Source organism: Rosa chinensis, chromosome 5 (assembly GCF_002994745.2).
Source record: "Rosa chinensis cultivar Old Blush chromosome 5, RchiOBHm-V2, whole genome shotgun sequence".
Classification (NCBI taxonomy): Eukaryota; Viridiplantae; Streptophyta; class Magnoliopsida; order Rosales; family Rosaceae; genus Rosa; species Rosa chinensis.
The window spans coordinates 29,710,988-29,732,328 of NC_037092.1; the positions used below are offsets into that span (position 1 = coordinate 29,710,988).

General features: G+C 40.2%; 1 protein-coding gene across 1 annotated transcript; it reads right to left on the reverse strand.

The window, feature by feature from the left end:
- Nucleotides 1-19,282: 19,282 nt before the first annotated feature.
- LOC112201849 (serine carboxypeptidase-like 17) lies at nt 19,283-20,956 on the reverse strand. Its single transcript, XM_040505811.1, has 6 exons — nt 20,693-20,956; nt 20,444-20,481; nt 20,261-20,362; nt 20,068-20,154; nt 19,822-19,976; nt 19,283-19,499 (listed from the first exon to the last, which is right to left on the reverse strand). Exons 2-6 carry the CDS (start codon nt 20,453-20,455, stop codon nt 19,283-19,285), a joined length of 573 nt encoding a protein of 190 aa, XP_040361745.1. The 5' UTR covers nt 20,456-20,481; nt 20,693-20,956.
- Between the last annotated feature and the right edge of the window lie 385 nt (nt 20,957-21,341).

Genomic DNA, 21,341 nt, shown 5'->3' on the forward strand with positions numbered 1-21,341 from the left:
GTCTATGGTGTTGATTAGTCATGGGAAGCACCGTACACGACGCTACAAGGCCGAGAAGTCGCACGGTGGAGCTGTAAATCACCCAGATCGGAGATCACGTTTCCGGCCACCATAGCCGGTGATCCTTGGGGGCTTTTGAAGCCCAGAGATGTAGATACTCTCCACAAAACCACTTGCAACGATTTGATCTGTAGAGATCGAATTTTGAAGTTTTTGAAACTAGGGTTCATCGGATCCGTCAACTTCCAAGGTAAAATTCGATCTTTTGGCTTATAATCTGACTTTGGTGTAGTTATGAAAAGTAAAATTGGAGTCGAAATGAAGAACTTTGCTGTTGGAAGTTTTGCCAAATTTCGACTTTGGGCCGGCGGCGGTGCCGCCACTGTGGTGGTGTTTTCCGGCCACCTCAGGGATAGTTTCTGTTCCTGATTTCGATCTACTCATAGATACGGGAATTTAGATATACAATACGTAATTTTTGGAGATCGTATGAGAATGTTAGGGTTTTTGTGATTTCGATAGTTTCGATTATTGATCCGTAAGGATTCGGTTGTTCGATCGACTTGTAGTTTTGATTTATTGATCGTAGAAGTGTTCCAAAGACGTTGGATAGTCTCGGATGAGGATCTGACTATTGGATCGTCATATAATTGTGTTTTGTGAATTGTGTGCTTTGTGTTGTATTGAGTGTGACCTTGATATGATTAGGTGATTGACAGAATTGTGTGAGCGGAGTATGGATGATTTTGTGCTGGTCTTGGTTTATGTGAAGATGCAGTAGGATTTGGAGGTGAGTAAATCTCACATGGTTCATTTACGAACGGATTTATTTATTACTCGAAATTACTTGTTTAATTGTTAAATCATTTTTTAAACAAATTATTTGTTTTAAAATATATGAACTTGATCGACAACGGTTCATGGGTAGGTTAAAACACTGTTTTGATATAAAACTATTTTCGAGAAGTATATTTTATAAAACTATAGTTGGTATTAGTGGTCATTCCTGCGTGAATGACTACGTATATATATATATATATATTTACGTGGAATATATATATTGGATGGTGTGACATTGGTGAAGTAATGATTGAGAGTTGATTGAATTGTTATTTCGAGCATTTCTCCTACGAGTTTACAATTATCATGTTGTGTTGATTATTGTGTAAAAGTGTGTCTTGCTTTAAGAAAGTATTTGAGTCATGTGTGATTTGTTTTAAATGTTTTGTTCTGAGGGCCGAAGTGTCCAAAGTTCGACGGTTTAATGATAACCGAAGTAAGATTGTTTTGAGGACGGGGGTGTCCAAAGTTCGACTGTTTAATGATAACCGAAGTAGGATTGTTTTGAGGACGGGGGCATCCAAAGTTCGATGGTTTAATAGTAACCGAAGTGCAAGATATCGTAAGGTTGAACCTCAACGGAGGTGGCAGGTTACGATTCAGTTAGAGCTCTAGTCTATTTCATGCGTACCGTCATGGTGGTAACTGGGTTACTGCATCATGAGTACGTAGTGTGTCGTATGCGTGCGGTTATGGTGGTAACTGGGTTACTGCATCATGAGTACGTAGTTTGTCGTATGCGTGCGGTCACGGTGGTAACTGGGTTACTGCAACATGAGAACGTAGTTTGTCGTATGCGTGTGGTCATGGTGGTAACTGAGTTACTGCATCATGAGTACGTAGTCTGTTGTATGTGCACGGTCATGGTGGTAACTATGTTACTGCATCATGAGTACGTAGTTTCGAAGAATGTTTCTGGTGTTCTTTCTTTAATTTATACATGAGATTTGGAGTATTATGAATTATATTGTTTGATTTAATTGTTTGTTTTCGTAATCTCCTGAACTAAATTATATGCAGGGATTACTGTTTTCTGAATTGATTGGTTTTATTGTAATCTCCTAAACTAAGTTATATGCTAGGATTACCGCCTTTTGATTTGTTTGTTTTAATGTAATTTCCTGAACTAAATTTCTATGCAGGGATTACTATGAATTCTTTTGTTTGTCTTCATGTGATCTCCTAAACTAAGTTTCTATGCAGGGATTACTAATTTTGCTTAATTCTTATTATGGGTACAGTTGTGGGTGTGATCTGTAGTGATTGAAAAATGAGTTGGGATGGCATGATTTTGGCAACCGCGTTATGTTGAGGGAAATGAGTTTGATTTCCTGGTTGTGCCGTTGAGGCAAAGGAATGGTGATCTGATAGATTGTGGGGACGTAAAATGTTTAAAATATTGGGAGTTATTTGTATAATTGGAGATTGTGGGAAATAAGATAAAATAAATTGAGTGACAGAGCATGTGGGTTTTTAGTTGGGTTGAAATTATTTAGCATGTTATTGATTATTGAACTTAACATTTTTGTTGTGATAATTGCATATTGTTTTTGTTATGCTAAGATGGTGAAAGCATGTATTTTGTGGAGTTAAATGTTGTTGCTTTAATTATCTCACGAGCTGAGAAATTATAACCATGAGTGACGTGAGTCATTTTAATTGCGTTTACTCCTACGAGCTTAAAAAGCTTACCGGGTTTGTTGTTTGCAATCCCGGTGCACTATTCCATGGTGTAGGGATTATTGTGCAGGTTAGAATATCGATTAATCGTCGTCGAAGCTGAGGTGTACGTTCGGTAGCGTGGACATCGAAGGGTACTCTTAGTTTTAAGTCTTCCGTTGTGTAGTGAGTTGTGGTGGGTGTGTTTACTTATTGAATTGTCATTCAGTTTAATTTGTAAACTATCTGTAATGTAATATGTGACTCTAAAGAACGAGTCGGTATTGACATTGTGAGCTCAGTTTGTTTAGTTGCTTAATTTAAATGAAAAAAATGTGTTTTTCTTGTGCTTGTTAAGTTATCGCGTTTCAGATTTGAATTTATTTATTCAAAATTCGGGTCGTGACATTACAATAAGCCTAAACCTTTCAACGAGGAAGGTTTGGGTGACTCAACTTTGGTCTTTCGACTTAGCAATATTTATATCGGCCAAGGCGATACATTATCATTATCACATTTATATTGAAATATCTTCTACATCTAAGGGTAGGTGGATAGGAACGGTTTAGAGTTGCATTCGATAAGAATCTGCAAGTGAGCCGATATGTGCTAACATAAAAAATAATGAAATTATCAACTAGGTAATTTTTCATTGCTGACCAATAATTTTTTATTTTTTATTTTTTGCATTTTTTCTTTCCTTCTGGGCCTTCTGCCCTCATTTTACCCAAAAAAAAAAAAGAGGGTGAAGACGTCGTCAATCTCAGACAAAAAAAAAAAAAAAATCAATGCCACACCTTCAGTGCATTTCTTATGCATGGCCCTCCCAAACCTATCTCATGTGTGCAAACTTGTCAGTCTACAAATCGTATCCAGAAACACATTGTAAGTAACCACATTGGGCTCAATACCTTGCTCAATCATATCCCTCAAGAACCTCTCCGCCATATCAAAACGACCAATCTTACACCATCCGTAAACCAGAACAGTGTACATTTGCACATCAGCCACAAAATCATGCTTCCTTTTGTTGAAAACTTCAGCTGCAAGCTTAACATGGCCATATTTACAAAGCGTGTCGAGTAAATAGCAGAAGTCTTGGGCAGTGGGCCGAGATGGGGAGAAGGTCTCGATGTTGTTGAAGGCCGGGATGGCCTAGTGGGTGAGGCTAGAGGTGATGAGGCAGCGTTGGGGGTAAGGTTGTGGCGGTCCTTTTCGAGGATTCGCTGAATTCGCAGAGGTTCGGCTCCATAGCTCGGTAGCCAAGCGAGGCCGGGGTTTGGGTTTTGGTGACTCTATAAGTACCAGAGATCTAGGAAGCCGTGAATGAATAGGACCGCTGGTGAGAACGTCGACGAAGAGTGGATGGAGAGAGGGAGAGAGTGGCAGTGGCTGTAATTCATTAATTGTTAATTGGGTTGAGGGCAAAATGATTATTTGCTATTAAATTGCGTTGGCGGGAACAAAAAGCTATTGCTAGAGTAAGTAGGATAATTTTTGCTCAGTTTGATGCTTTGGATCAAGGACCATAAATTATATATTAGACAATAAATGCATGTATATATAAATATAAATATATATATATATATATAGAGTTAAATACTGCTTACTCCCTATACTTATAGGGTTTCATCGTTTCAGTCCCTGACCTTTGAATTTCACCTAAAAAGTCCGTGAACTCCCAATTTCCTCCTAATTAGTCCCTACCGTCAAAATCTCTGTTATCTTCCCATAAAAAAGTCTATTATACCCTCAATTACTTCAAAAAAAAAAATTCTCTTCCTCTATTTTTTTCTCTTTTTACCTCTTCTTCTTTCGGCTTTCTCGCATCCTTTTGTTCATCTCCTCATCAAGATGGTTCCAATCCACACACCTTCAAGAGGTGAAATGAAAAAAAGAAATAAAAGAGAGAGAAAAATAAATTTAAAAATAAATAAATAAAAGTGAGGGCATAATAGACATTTTGGATAAATTTAACAGAAAATTTTGACCGCAATGACCAATTGGAAGAAAATTGAGAGTTTAGGGACTTTTTAGGTGAAATTCGAAGGTCAGGGACTGAAACGATGAAACCCTATAAGTATGGGGAGTAAACAGTATTTAATCCCGAGCATCAAACTGAGCAACCAGTATTCTTTGAAGGAGGTCCTTAGTATAGAATAGGCCGTTACATACCCTCATGCATTTGAAGGAGGTCCTTAGTATAAATTCGAAGGAGGTCCTTAGTATAGAAAGATTGTGTGTGTGTGTGTGTGCCATATTTATATCTTTGTTGTATTTATAAACTATAGGAGGAACTCAAATGAAAATTCTCACTAATAAAAGAAGAAATAAAAAAATCTCTTTATGAGAGGTTGGGTCTCCCTAGGGTTTGACTGCGGCACCGACATTTTGACCGGAAGAGATGGGGAATTTCTCCCTCTCTGGTTATAGGGAGGCTGAAGGGATGGGGTTTTTTTCCTCGTCGTTCTCTTCTGGCATTCAAGGGCGGCAGCCGGGCTCTAAGCCTTGGTTTTCGGTAGACAGTGGTGACTTGTCAAAAGAGAGGCATCAGAGGCTGGGTTCGTGGTGGCCTGCTAAAGGCTTCTTTCTCCGATACTGATCTAGGTTTGGTTTTGGTCTTGAGGATTGGTGGCCTTGAAAGAAGTCGTGGTCCCATTTCTTCTCTGTTGGCGTGGCGCGATGACTCTTTGGGTGGTGGTCCATTTGGTGGTTTCGACAGGGGCGGTCAGATCGGCGACAGGAGATGGAATGCTGACGGGTTGCCAACGTCAGCTGCTATGCAGACGGGGAATCCATATACAATAGTATCCAGTTTGGGATGGCGACGGTGTGCGTCGAAGCGGTGATGGTTCCTCTAGCTGAAATCTAAATCTGGGATCCGAGTCTGATCTAGTTTCAGATCTGGATCTGGGATCCAGGTCGGATCCAGATTTGGGCTTAGATTGGGATATGGATGTTGGTCTGGATCTTGGTTTGGGTGGTTAGTTGGGCCAGGGGCCCTTATGGGCTTCTTTTGCTTTTAGTTGTTTTTGCTTTTGATTATTTAGGTAAGGTCAGTGACGGAAGGTTACCCACTACTCGAAGCAATTCGGTGTGTGGAGGGCTGGTGCACCATATCGTTGGCACCTTTTTCAGTTTTTTAAACAAGGTAGGTGACGGAAGGTTACCTGCTACTCGACGTTTATCTCTACGTGGAGGGGTTGTAACGCCCCAAACTGCACCTCACCAGCTTAAGCACGTCACAGTGCCGCGAATCTCTAAAACATAAACCGAACGCTCGATTTACATTCTAAAGACCGCTAGGCATTTTATTTGAAAAACTTTTTGTAGAAACACAGCGGAAGCTACAAATACTTTTGAGGTGAAAAACTTGAATTTGTTAAAACCTATCTCATCCGTCCAGAACTTGGATAAAAGCTAACGTGAGGTACGAATCCCTATGAAAAGAATTCAACTCATTTTGACACGAGACTAGACTTCAACAAGTCCTGAACACGAAGATTTTGAGGTATAATTCAGATTGGAAACCAAGCAAAGATTTACCGAACTTGTTCCGCACACCCAGCTCCATCCGCTACTGTCCCGTCACCAGTGCACAGTACCTGCATCCATACTGTTGTAGGGGTGAGCTTTCGTCCTCGCTGCTCAACAGGAACTCTAACTCGACTAGGTTTGAAAATCAATAGACCAGTATTGGGAGCGCTCCAGTATTCGAAACATACTTAAACCAAATATTTTAAAAGAACGACAAACTTTGTAAGAATGCTTTTTAACTCGATAGTCGATGCATGATACAAAATTGAATACGCGCGCTGAATCTTACCAGATGGCCGGTCCCATAGACCCACTACACGACCTTACCTCAATTTACTTCATCACCAGGTAAGCGTAGCGAGAGCGTCCGCTACCTAGCTACGCACACGTACCGGGCCCGTTATTACTATCGGAATACCCGGACGACCGGCGTAACTAATCCTCCGGAGGTTTTGGGGATCGAACCCAAGGAAGTCAGAGCCACCTTTCGCTCTCAAGCCATCACACATTTTCTCACGGATTGTTTAGTATGCATTGCATTTGAACTTAACCAAATCGTACCACTTAACATGCATCGCTTAAATAACAATATATAAGAAAACAACTAACCGAGGAGAGTCCTGAATCCCTACCTGGATTCCGATGCTTTCTCTCACGTACTCCGAGAGTTGCGAACCTTCTGTTCCTCGGGTAACTGGAGTCCTAGATTCCGACATTTCGATAGTTAATAACTTTTGAACAATTAAACGAAATCTCGACGATTAATATATCGTCCAAACCAACTTTTCATGGTTTGACCAGGAGTTGACCAAGGTTTGACCGACCTTTCCTGGTTTGACCAGGATTGACAAACTTTGACCATTGTTTGACCAATCGTTAATGGTTCGATAATTACCTAAATTATCGAACATTGACTTGAAGTTACGTTATCGACCAAACATATATTGAGTGCACCCGATTACTAAGGCCACCCAATATATATATACTTATATATTAATTTCTTTCACTTTCTATCCATTTAACATAAGTACAAGCATAGAACATGTTTCCAATTTCATCAACATTTTATCTCAATCACGCTACACTTGGTCTTTTACTTCCATTTCGTATCTTGTCGCATAGTAATTACACGGAATTTACTATGGACCACCCAATACTTTCCAATTTCCATATAAGGTGTACCCAAACTACTATGGACACCCAATATGTTATTTTTCTTTCTTTACGCTACCATTTCACACAAGGTGTGCCCAAATTACTAAGGACACCCATACTCACACTTGACCATTTTCACCCTTCACAACCATTTCCTGATTCACAACAAAACTCAATCCACAATTATAATATCAATAGCATATTCAACAGCACATTCAAACATAAACTCCAAACACCCAGAACTATACAACTCGATTAGACTAGGCAAAACACTACAGTTCATCCAATATGCCAAACGTGCCAAAAGTGCAGAACCTCGATTTACCTTGGGTAGCACGAATTGCAGGTGGAAAACCCAAGCTTCTACTTCAACTCCTTCCCGAAACCCGGCTATGAATACACTGTCAAATTGATGCCCACCAATTCACAGCTTCTTGTTTTGATCTCGAAACCGAAACCCGACTGACGATGAACTGAGGTGGAGAGCGAACCAAGAGAAACCAGAGAAGCCGCCGGCGTCGAAGAACAACGCCGGATCACCAGCAGCTGAGACGGTGGCCGGAGTAGCCGGAAATTGCAGAACTCGCCGGAGGAGACACAAAGCTTCCCATCGTCGATTCTTCTTCTCCGTTCAGTGCATGGACGATCAGAGGCTACGGTGACGTAGGCGACGCAGAGATGAAGGGAATGGAGCTCGCGCGCCGTCGTGGGGTGGCTGGACGTGAGAGTTCCAATCAGGTTCCCTTGCGGTCGTTTCCGGGTCGGAGGACTGTGGTCCTCTCTCGAGACTTCTAGTTCATTCCTCTGAGCCCAGACCCATTTATAAACTCCCTCAGTTAATCTTCGATGGCTATGATCAAGCGGTGGCTAACGGATGGCCACGATTGCACCGTTGATTTTCCTTTTTACTTAAAATGAATTTCTATAACTTTCCAACTTTAGAAATTCATAACAAATAGTTTCCATGTCCGAAAAATTCCCTGAAAAATCACACGAACTCATCGTGTCGTGTACTTTATTTTCCAACTCTCACATTGAGGATTTCACTTTATGAAAATTTCTGAAAATTTCCTCGAGCACTTTAACTTTTATCGAAATCGATGAGTAAATTATCGAACTATTTCACTTAAGCTCGATAAATTTTTCCGGGGCTCACAGGGGTGGTGCAGCATATCGTTGGTACCTTTTCACATAGCCCGGGTTATGTACGCTGCTTCATCAAATGCTTAAGCCCATCCCTTTTTCTTACTTTTTGTATTTTTTTGATATTTCTCAATTCGATGTAGTTTCTAATCTATCGGTTGTATTAATATTTTTATTTAACCAATTAATTAACCAATTTCTCTCCTTGCATCCCTCTCGGGTATAACAAGGGACATGCTCCTTTTGTGATATAAATAACCCCTCTCAAGTGTAGTACTTAACTACTTAAGTTATGCATTTCAATCTGGTTAGATATCCAGTGCATTACCCTAAGTGCATGAAGCTTGGAGATGAAGAAATCATGCAAACCAACCAATCTTATCTCTAAGTGATTGTAATTCATAACCCCTACATGCACACCTAGTGTGTTTTCATGCTTTAACATTCAAAGGTTACCAAGCTCTAAACATTATATCATGACATAGCAAACACACATACTCAAAGTGGTAAAGTCTAAGCATATGCATTCATCTCTTGAACCAGCATGAAGGCATATTAAGGAAAATTGTATCACATAACATTATAACATCAATCCATACAAGATTGGCTAGGGCTTTCAACCCTAGCCCCAACAAAGTACTACTCACTCATAATTACATATACTAACTTCATAATCAAATTAAATACCAAAATATAATCTAGAGTTGGCTTAGTGGTGTATTGGATGGTCCCCTAGCTCACGTCTTGGTGGTGATGGTGGTGGTGGTGATACCCTCTCCTTCTTGCTCTTGAAGATTTGATAATAAAAGATAGTGAATATTGAATTATGTATTGTGTGAATAGGTGGAGTAGATGGAGAAAATGATGATAGAAAAGAGAGTGGAGAAATGATGTATGTAGATACCTCTCACTATACATGGATAGTTTGCTACCTCACCAAGCATAAACAACTCCCTCATGGGATCCAACCGCTGCTTGCATCTTGTAGCCCTATGTTCAAGTTACTCTACGGTATGCGGAAGTGGCAAATACGTCGCCGGGAAGCCACCTTCCCGGTCTTGCCAACATGCCTTCACAACTAGGCTTTTTAGACTAGAAATGGTGGTTGCTTGTCCCACATCTAAAACCATGTAAAGGAGAAGCATTCCTTCACCTACAAAAAGAATGCCTCCTCCCACAACTCAACACAATTCCATATCATCCCATTACACACTTTGTAATCCTCTTGGGCCGCAAAGCCCAACACACATAGTTAAAGCTTTCAAGTGGACGTAGTTTTCCGCTAAGGCGGGAGATGAACCATTATACATCTCGTGTCACATTCTCTCTCTCTCTCTTTTACGTTAATTAGACCCCTCGGTCAGTTAACATTGGCTGTGGGAAGCCAACACAACAGCTTCGTCACCTACCATGAACTTTAACCCGTCGGGGCCGATCAATGCTTGGTCAGCGCTCAAAGGCTGGTCAACTCCTGTCAACGCCAACTCAAGAAAGGTCAACGCTGCACCCCTTAAAAAAAAAAAAAACAAGTGTGAATTGCTGCTCTAGCGCCACCGCCAACCCATCCTAGCGGTAAAACAAAAACAACAATTTGCATCAAGTTCAAACTTGGGCTCAGTGCTTGCAAAAATCTAGGTTAAGATGAAGTCAACGCCCATAGGAAAAGTCAACGCCAACAATAAAAAAAATATATATATATATTTCTATGGACACCCAGGAGTTTGTCTTAGCGGAGCGGCAGTACTGGTGTCACACTCCGCCAACATCATTTGTCGGCCGCCAAGCTCCAACACCCAGTTTGGTTTGGTCAGCGTCAAGCCCCCACCTTTGTGCCTTCGTGCAAGGCTCCGCCTAGCTTTGCTTCTTGTCTTGTCGCACCTCCGAGACATGGGTTCACATGGACTGTGCACCATTCTATGCACCGCCGACAAGAACTGCAGCTCTGCTTCTTCTTGTCTCATCGCCAACAAGAACCACTGCTTTGCTCCTTGTCGCTCCGCCAAGAACACCATTCTCCAATAAACACCCCGAGCGTCAAAAATCTAAACCGCTGGCCACGGCCACGCTCCCTCAAACAGGCAACCGATGGGCGGCCTCTGCTGACTTCCTCCGCTAGGCACCACCAACGGCAACTGCTTCTTTCACCACTAGGTCCGCTGTCACCGAAGGGCTTTGAATCTTCGCCGAGCTCCAAGTCTCTGCTGTCTCGCTGAACTCCGCCGTTGAGTGTCACCGCTGGGCTTCACCGCTAGGAGCCACCGCTGGTCGTCGCTGACCAAAGCTCCACCAGCTAAATGTTCCGCTAACCTCCGCTGCCACTGTCAAGAGCACTAGCCTTTGCCAGGCCATCCAACGTCTCCGCTGACTCTGGGTCACCGCTGAGCACCAAGTCCTCCTCCACCGCTGGCCAAAGCTCCGCCAACCTGCTGGCCAAACTCTCACCAACGCACCCAGAATTACTCTGGACACCCAGAGCTCTCTGACCAACACTGTCCATCTCTATTTCACCAAGCACTAGAAAATTCATCCACCAATACTCAACAGATTGAGTTCTCTTCTCGGTCTTCTTAGCAATCGCCGGTTAAATGAATTATGAGATCAAGTTTCATCGACTGCCCAGGGACTGCAGCAACTCGTCTGCCCCTTCATAATTGAAAAAGTTAAGTTTTTTTTCTTTTCCTATTTCAAGCTTTGCTTACACACCTATTGCACCACGTGCTTCGTACAACTAATTAAGTTTTTGTCAACACAAAAGCATGGCGGCCACCCATCAATTGCACGACACATACACCTACCACGTTGCCTACGCACAATGTGTTGTGTCCTTGCTTTATAGTCTGCATGCTCTACATACATGACACATCAATACTATAATCACCGCCACATTACTTGACCAACGCATATGTTGGCAAAACGATTCTATTATGCATAAGCTAGGCTTGTCACCATTTACGGCAGTCACAAATTATCTATTCACAATTAATAGAGTTGCTAGCTTACCCGCTACATGCATGTCATGATACCCTTATTTCATGGTCTGCTATGCTCAAGGTATAGTACCACGTATCAAATGCATAATATAGTTGTTTCTTACATGTGGAGCTATCAATGCAAATCTAATATTTGCTTGATCACTTCCTATGTCAATATATCGCTGCAGCGTCGTTGGTATACACTTGTGCATCATACATAAATCATTCTAAATGTACACCTTTATGGTAACTCAAAATTATACCATGCCAAGCAACTATACTAATCAAATCATTATATTTTGTACACACGTACTGTGCTACTTTATATATGTACAATTGCATTGTACCCAAGCTCCTCCCAGGCATATGATCATTCTATCTTATCAGTCATCATTTCACTTTTATACGACCATCTCCCATTTTATATGATCAATGTAATCATACTCCTATTACTTGAAGTACAACATTTCTCATACTTTACCCACCCGAGTGCATGCAAATAATCAATTTTATTTCTCGGTCAGTTCATTAATATGAATAAATTGCTAATCAATCATTTACCTTCTGTCAAGGAGACACAATAATCGAGTACCGCCTCAATTAACGAGCCTTCTACTATGGTGCTTGGCTGGAGCAATGGAGCGTCATGTTTGGACAACTCCAACATGATTTGGGTACTTATATCAATTTCAACTCCAACTCGCTCCAAATCGGCATAAGATAAGTCACTATATCTTATCTCTTACGCTCTTGCAATTAGAGCTATTGCAATGCCATGCTTTCACCACTCCTAAGCATGCCTACAATATATCACACTTGATATGCATTTACATGTCTTCATGATCTCTAAGCATGTTTACAATAATGCAAAAATATTATTAGCAACTTTACTACAAGTACATGCTACACACATACATGCTTAAATTCACTTTCATGTGACATGCATCTAGAAACTTGTGACACTTACGACTTAATTAAACATGCCCGGATAAACGACTTGCTCGGGTTGCGACTCGCTTGGGTATCAAGTATGGCCACGACTTGCGCTTGGGTCATGCCCCGCATGCTCGCACAGCGCCTACACACTCAACTACACCCAACTTGCTTGATCATGTCCAACATGCTTTACTTAAGCCCCAAGTTCACAAACGCTTCATACTATGTCACCGGGACTACTCCCACAATTTTCTGTGGATACCCATTACACTTGGCACTATCTATTGTGCGTGTTATATGGCCGTAAGATCCACATATACAAATACCAATATTTTATATGTTCATACACATTAATGGAATATTGAATTCTTCTACCATTTGTCTCTTGCAACAAACTGAATTCTTTTCGCATTCCATTAATACAAGCGGTAACCAATACAATAAAGCATTCTACATATGCTCGTTTTTCGTCTCATTGTACAGGTTAGACAAGTCCCTTCTTGCTTAAGGAGTTCGGGGACATGTAGGGACTAGGCGCCTCTCGGACATTGTTTATGCTTGATGACTTCATGATTATATATAACTCCCTAATCAAGAAGCTCCTCTTACTCGGAGACTTCGGGGACTTGTAGATACCTGTCACTATACATGGATAGTTTGCTACCTCACCAAGCATAAACAACTCCCTCATGGGATCCAACCGCTACTTGCATCTTGTAGCCCTATGTTCAAGCTACGCTACTGTATCCGGAAGCGGCAAATACGTCGTCGGGAAGTCACCTTCCTGGCCTTGCCAACATGCCCTCACAACTAGGCTTTTTAGACTAGAAATGGTGGTTGCTTGTCCCCATCGAAAACCATGTAAAGGAGAAGCATTCCTTCACTTATAAAAGGAATGCCTTCTCCCACAACTTAATACAATTCCATATCATCCCATTACACACTTTGTAATTCTCTTGGGCCGCAAAGCCTAACACACATAGTTAAAGCTTTCAAGTGGACGTAGTTTTCAGCTAAGGTGGGAGATGAACCACTATACATCTCGTGTCACATTCTCTCTCTCTCTCTTTTACATTAATTAGACCCCTCGGTTACTTACATTAACAATGTAGTAGTGGTATTAATGGAGGTAGAGATAAGAAATGGTGGTGGTGATGGAGGAGATAGAGTAGTATGGATAGTATGTGTTTGGATTTTGGGAGGTGAAGATGGAGGTTTTGTGGTGGAGATAGAGAGAAAAAGATGTAATGGGGTGGTATGGGTGATGGCTCTTCCTTGTGAGAAGAGATGCTCAAATAGATAAAGATAGAGGTGTGAAAATGATGATGAGAAGCCAAGATAGCAGCTCAACCATTGTAAGAAGCACGGAGGTGTAGTATGAGAGTGGTAATAGATCCTAAGAATAAGGGAAAATGGTATGAAAGTGATGGAGTAAAAAGAGGGAAGTAATGATGAGCTATTAAAGACAATAGAGTGTAAAAATATGGCTAAGGGAGAAGAGAGGAGCAGCTAGCTCTCTTCATTGTGCATGGGAAGCATGAAAATGAAGAGTGTTGGAAGTGAAAGTGTGCAATGGATGCCTATTATCCAAAAGATAATATGATGGTTTAATCTTGCCATAATCTTGTAAGATTCTTCTAGGACTTTCCTTGAGAATCTCAGCATTATAAACCTTCCAAAAATGCACAGCAAAACCGTCGAAAAAGGATTATCGGCCAAGTTACCCTTATTTGACTAGGATTCATTTTCTGCTTCTGAAGCTTCCTTCTTGGACTAGGCTTGACTTGCTATTACCATGTTTCTAGATGGTTCTCGACTTATCCATGATCTATGACATCACATATTTAAGAATGATCAATAACCTTCTAGAAAAACTCCAAGTAAGTCGCCGGAAGAGATCTCCCAAAAAGCTTCGTGAAAAGCTGACAGTTTCTGCCTTATCAGGAAGCCTATTTGGCACTTGATTTACTGTTGCCTTGTTGATCATTCTGACCAGTAATTTGGCTTATGTTTAAGTACAACATCATATCTTTAAGTAATACTAGCCCTTTCTGTAAAGGTGTAGTTGGAAGATTGCAAGAAACACTCTCCAAAAATGTTCCCAAAAAGCTGATTCTGAAACTGCAGATTTCTACTTTGCAACAACTGTTTTGCATAACGATTTCCGTGGACTCCCTTGTAATTTTTGGCCAAGAAGTGATTAGACTTAGTCCTTTGCATCAGTACTTCATGATCCATGGCTTAATTTCTCTATTTAAACTCCTATTTTTCTGGGATTGCTTCACGAAGTACTTGTGCAGCCAAAAGTGGTGGTGCGTGAAAAATTCACCGAAATTTCACATTTTCTACAAAACATGGAATTAGATTAGTCAACACTAAATTGGACTTTTAGAACAAGTATTTTCATGTTTTAGGGCACAAAATATATATGTGAATTATATATAATCCAACAATCATTGTTTCTTTGACCAAAAGAAAATTGAATCCGAATACTAGCTAATACAAAACAATGGTAGTCGCTTGACTTCTTTCGGTTACTCCAAAATAAATATGACCAGGTGAGTACAGAGATGTCGGTGGAGTGAATCTCGCTTAAGTACCACTTATCTCAAAACTTCCTAGACATCATACTTACTTTGGATGAGCCTAGTTGAAGAAAAATTAAACCATTGGCATTTACTACAAATAATATATGGAAAGTGCATATTACATCTTTTGGAAAAATAAAGACATTATTCAAAATCGTCAGTCTCTTGATCTTGGCCTGACTTGAAGTCTTCAACCCTTAGTTCGTGATCGCCTTCTTGATCTTCTTGTTCCACATAGTGAGCTTCTCTTGCTTCACAATATTCTTTGTAGGCGATGGTAATACTCTCACGAGCTCTACAAATATGTACCCAATGATCGGATGCTCCACATAGAGAACATGCATCTCTTTGCTCAGGCTCCCTTGATTGAGACGCTTTAAAAGCGTTATTAGGATGGCTCGTAGTGTTGGTGGCGCCACCAACATGGCCAGAGGCGTTGCTCCCTCTTTATTTCCAAGTTGACCTCTTTAGTTCCGTGTCCGCCAATTTTGGTGGTCACCTTCCTCATTAGAGCGAGAATATGGACCAGAACGTCCAGAATTGTCCCTAAATTTAGGGTTTCTCTCTTGGCGCCCTCCCTTAGGGGCGCGACTGTAATTGGACTCTGTTCCCACGGGTCTCGAATTATAGTTCTTCATAAGGATGTTGTCATGCTTTTTAGCGACATTCATAGCTCAAATGAGCTCATGAAACCTTGGCAGTAACATCAATTTGATAGTTCTTATCAACCATCAAAGCATAGACGATGAAGGTAGAGAAAGTCCTCTCAATCAACATCGCATCTGTGAAATCTTTTCCATAGAATTCCATTAAGGATTTAATGCGAAGTGTTTCCGAGTTATAGTCAAGAACTGACTTGAAATCACAGAATTTGATATTATGTCATCTCACTTCTAGGTCAGGAAGCAGGGAGTCACAGAAGTTGCTAAAACGTTCTTCGAGTGAGATTCACGGCCTTCTGGGGTCTTCTTTCATATACTTGTACTAGAGCGAATCATCCATATGATGAGTCATAGGTTGACGACTTTTGCCTTATTTGCTTCCAAGGCAGCTTGAGCTTGCTCAACAGTTAGCACGTCTTGACTAGGCTCAAGAATCGTATGCAGGATTCCTTGGGCCTTGAAATGCTAGCGGACATCACAAACCCACTTGTGATATCTAGAGCCAGTTGTCCCCAATGAAGCAAAATCCAGTTTGTTCATGTTACTCATCCTGAAAAGGAACAAGAAAATAGGTTAGTTTCGGAGCATAAAGCTACCACGAAAACAAAAGAAATTTCTGTACATAATCGCTCCCAAGAAATTAGGAATTTCTTCGCGTAATTGCTCCCAAGAAATTCAATTCCAAGATATCATGGATTAGATCGAAACAATAATGTAAATGGTCGATCATAAATTCTCTAAAAACTCTAAGTTTGGAGATCTCAACAAACTCTAAGTTTGGAGATAGCACGAACCCCCATAGTTTGGCTTAGTCTTCCCACAAAAGAAGAAGTAGGAGATAGAAGAAGGGATGTTGGAAGTCTCTGAGAAAAGGAAGAGAAATTGAAAAAACTCAAAAAAGGGTAACTTTTAGAAAAAATTACCTCAAAATAGGGTCGCCGGAAAAGTCGCTGGAAAATGACCCAGAAAAGCCGCCGGAAATCGCTGGTGGCTGGTAGTGAGGCTAACTTGCTTGCAGGCACTGGTGAGCGTGCTTGCGCGCTGGTGTGGATGAGATGCTGCTAGCGTGCGTTGATGCGTGCACGAGGGGCTGCTGGTGTGCGTTGATAGGCTACAATGTGGGGGTATGCACGGGGCTGCGCGGAGCTGCTGCACAAGGGCCCCGAGGGTGCTGGGTGTGCGTGGTCAAGGCTAGCAAGCGCATAGGCGTTGTGCTGTCGTGGCGAAGTGAGGCTAAGAGCGCTGGGGTGAGGCGAGGCTAGAAAGAGCAGAGGCGCATGCAGGTGCCAGCAGAAAAGATGAAGCGAGGCTAACCGGCGAGGCAAATCAGACTGGTTCGGAACTTCCGATGGCCGATTGGGGGATTTTTTGGCATGTTCTGGATGTCTGGGATCAAGGACTTCAATGTGTGTGGCGGAGACAGCTAGGGTTTCAAGTTTACAAATTTAGGGTTTCAGGGTTAGGGCTTCGTGCTGATAACATGTTTTCGGGAATCAGAAATTGGGCCGGGAGAGAATGAGTTATGCTTTCATTGATAATGAGGACCTTTTTATATAGAAGACTACAACCAGAGAATACGAGTCTTACATGGAAATTGAATCATACAATGAATAAGATGTCTCCGAGAATATTTGTAAGACTAACCTTATTACAACTTGGAAAGTCACTAGAGTTTGGGCCGACACATAAATTAGATGTCCTTAAACAAAATTAAGGTTACTCCAAGAATTTAACATTAGAGTATTGAGCAAATTGTGTTACTAAAAAGTAAAAAGAGATGTGAAAGTGTAGGAGATTAGATAAGAAGAATTTGAGATATGAATAGAAAAACTTCTAGTATAAAGGATAAATACTTGCTATTCCCTGTATTTTTCTCCGTAAAATAGTTCAGTCCCTCACCTTTTAAATTAAACAGTTTAGTCCTTATTCTCTCTAATTCTTACACGATATGTCCAAAATGTCTATTATACCCCTCACTTCATCTTTTTTCTATTTTTTAATTACTTTTCTCTCTCTTTTTATGTCTTATTTTTTCTGCTTCTCTCTCTCAGTTTTCTCTCTCTCCCCTCTCCAAGCAACAAGCCGATCAAAATCCGAGCCTTCTTTCAATCAAATTCATCATATGGGTATTCAATTTCGCCATCTTTTTAGTCAAAATTTCCATCTACATATTCAATTTTCTCGACCAAGAATTGGAAGTTTTTGAAATGGGCTATAAATCCATCTATGGCTACCAATTCGTGTTCTCTCTTCTAGTTAGGTGAGATCGGCGACCAGCCTGTCGCCACCATCTCAATCGACTCACTTATGCGAAGGGCTAGGTACCCTTGGAAACTTCTGAAGGACTAGTAAATCTATCAAGGCAAGATAGATAACCAACCTCGTCAACGACAACGATTCAACTAAGACAGATGATCGGAACCAAAATGGCGAGGGGAGCTTCGAGTTCGAAAACAAGAAGATCAAATCGAAGCGAGCAATGACGATGAAGAGAGTGCGATCGAATTGGATTTCGAATTTGAAAATTGATGAGGGAGGCGATAGCCAGAAGGACAGGGATGGATGGATGTGTGCAGTTCCCGATAAGGATAGTCCAGTAAAGGATGAGAGTTACCCCATCGACCCAATTAATTTTGGATAGTCTGGTGAGGGATGTGAAGTTTGTACTTGTGAACAATCTAGAAACGTTTTGGTTCGGTGGTGGAAGAAAGTGGAATAGTGATTTGAGTGATGGAGTAGTGATTTGAGTGGCGGCAGAGACCCTACTGTGGCCAAGGACTTCGTCGACGGAGCAGTAGAGAGAGAGAGAGAATTAAAAGAGAGAGAGAGAGAGAGAGAGAGAGAGAGAGAGAGAGAGAGAGAGAGAGAAGAAGTAAGGGTATAATGGTCATGTTGAAGCTATTGGTGAGAATTAGAAAGAATAAGGATTATCCAGTTTAATTTAAGAGTCGAGGGGCCAAACTATTTTTCACGGAAAACACTACTAGAATTATGGCCTCAGACATAGGCCAAAAACCGATGAGAAACAAAAACCCAACCGATGTCTTTGTGGGTGATGAGAAATATCCGGAAAATGCAGACATCGACTTTTAGCCAATGTCTAGTATTCGTGTAGACATCGGTTCCTAATTATAAATCTATGTAAATAGGTTTAAATGATAACAAACTTACATGTTTTACTATTGTTAAACCCACATTTTATTGTATTTAATGCTTAAAGAAATATAGATTACACAACACAAGTTTGCGTTGTAACATCGTTATTGATTTAAGAACCGATGACTGATACTGTTACAGACATCGGTTCCCATTTTGGAACTGATGTCTGGTACTGTTATAGACATCGGTTCCCATTTTGGAACTGATGTTTGGTACTCAGTAACATATCGTTTTCGACAAAAAATCGATGTCTGTATATTTTAGTAACATCGATTTCCATTTTGGAACTGATGTCTGGTACTCAGTAACATATCATTTTTGACAAAAAATCGATGTCTGTATATTTCAGTAACATCGATTTTCATTTTGGAACTGATGTATCTGTATTACTAGACATCAGTTTTTATGGTTAAAACTGATTTCAACTTTATATCTAGACATCATACTAGAAAGTACGTCCGCGCGATGCTGTGAGTTTAGGCGATAAGAGTAGTAATCACAATCTTATAATGTTTGCCGAATATGCTATCGTTTTACATATCATAAAAGCTGGTTCACAAACATTTTCACTAACTCTTACAAACACTCTAATTCTTCCATTATCAAATCTATACATTCCTCCATTTCTGCCTTACAGATCACCAGCCTCTTCCACATTGTAAGTTGAATTAGATGCAAGAGAATACTTCTGTGTGGTTGAAAATTCCAGCATGACCAACCTATATATAATCTCCTCCATTTTGGCTACAAGGGACGAATATGCCACAGCCAACAATTCCATAGTCAAAGCTTTGTTTTCTTTTCTTCTTTCACGTTTGCTCTTCTCTTCGTGAAAAGTATCTACACAACTGCAAAATTCATAAATCAATGATCAATGATCAATTCATAACAAAACAAACATAACAAAAATCAATCACTGTATATCACTAAAAATATAATCTTCCAATTACAAAAACACCTCCAATTTCTGAACTAAATGACCACTAATAAATTTCCAAAAACACCTCCAATTTATGAAGCAAACACCTGATTTACAAAGCCAATTACTAATTGCATAGTCCTCCAATCATGTATAGAGTCATGTGAGAAACAAGGAAAGCTTATGTTAGACAATCCATAATTCCATATCATGTAGCAGAGTCATGTGAGAAAGAGAGGAATGGTTATTACCCGGCAATGCAATTCAGGTAGCTTAGACTCTGAAAGGAGGTAATCCATAGTACTTGCTTCTCAAGCTCTAAGATCCCATCCAACTCAGTTGTTCTTCCAGATGCAAAAGCACATTGGGGTTCCAAAATTTGTGCAAGATTTATTTGTAGAAGACACTGCAAGTTAAAAGGGAATGAATTTTCAGTTTTAGACTACGTGATTAGGACAGTGCTCATTATCAAAACAAAAAGTAGTAATGTTACTCACATCTTTAATTTTTTGAAGAGCAGTAACACAAAGTGTATTGTTAAGTTCCACATTGACATAGTCCCCACTGCAATTAGTTTTAGCAGCCTACAAGGAGCATGGTATAGTTAAAACTTCGTCAAAAGTAATGTAAGTATGTAACAGATGCTGACAATATTATACTTCAAATGAGCAGTAAAAAATTATTATGCACCTCATAGATTTCATCTGAAATGAGTGACACTCGGTGAACATATGGGATTCTCTCATTTACATCAATAAAAGAATCTGAAACTAGATTTCCAAGCAAGTATCCCTGTTTCAAGCTAAATCAAATTATACATTGCCAAAGAAACGAATTAGGGGAAAACTAAAATGAGATTAGATAGTGTATTACTTGGAGTTGCATTCTTGGCCTTGACCCAGACTATAAACCTGCAATGCAGTATCCAAGGTTTAGGAAGTTAAATTAAGAGAATTTTTTGTTTCCTTCACAACACAATACTATTGTTCATACATTTGACCGACTGTGACCTCTTAAGTAGTGCATGATTCACTATAGGTTCCATATCAATAGACGGTTTTCAATCGGGCGTGTGCGCATTATTGATGCCAATATTTCTGCCATGAATATGAAGAGACTTACCTTCTAGTATATTCTTAAGAAGAATGGGAACAATAAGTCCTGAATATGAGTCACCACCAATGTACAGTTGATTTCCCTGAAACCTTGGGTGTGCATATAACCACTGTTTCACAAATCATAGAAATGAGTAAGAGAAACTGCAAGATTTCAGAAACATGAAAATAAATGAACAAATAGAAGTACTTGTGATTCTTTTCTCCTTCCCTTTCTTAAGAAAGTATAGGTCTGTGCAGCTGATTTTGTATTGGAAGTATAGTACCCTTCCGAGGTTGTAGAGTATGAAAACCCAGCACCAACTGGTGCATCTATAAAGATTATGTTGGCCACCTACATGATTATAAGGATTTGAATGAATTAGATTAGCCCAAATCCAAAACATAATTAAGCACCAAATGCATAACTTTTTTATAAGCACAAAGTGGATTGAAATCTAAAAATTTGCACCTTGGTCCATGAATATGGATTCATAATTATAGTGGGTATGCTTCCATTGTAATGCAGATCATAATTATAGTAGGGCATACTGTAAACACATCTAAAGGTATACTTATTTTAGCGTTTAAGGCTACTGTAAACACATCTAAAGGTGTATAAAGATTAGTAATATTCAAATGTTCTTATTTTTTTTTACTAACTGTTTTGTTCCTAT

Excerpts from the sequence above, each read along its gene's own strand:
- LOC112201849 (XM_040505811.1), bottom strand. Across the intron at positions 20,155-20,260 it reads TTTCAGATGAAATCTATGAG|GCTGCTAAAACTAATTGCAG; the intron begins GTGCATAATAAT and ends TGCTCCTTGTAG. Across the intron at positions 19,500-19,821 it reads TACCTGAATTGCATTGCCGG|TTGTGTAGATACTTTTCACG; the intron begins GTAATAACCATT and ends TGAATTTTGCAG.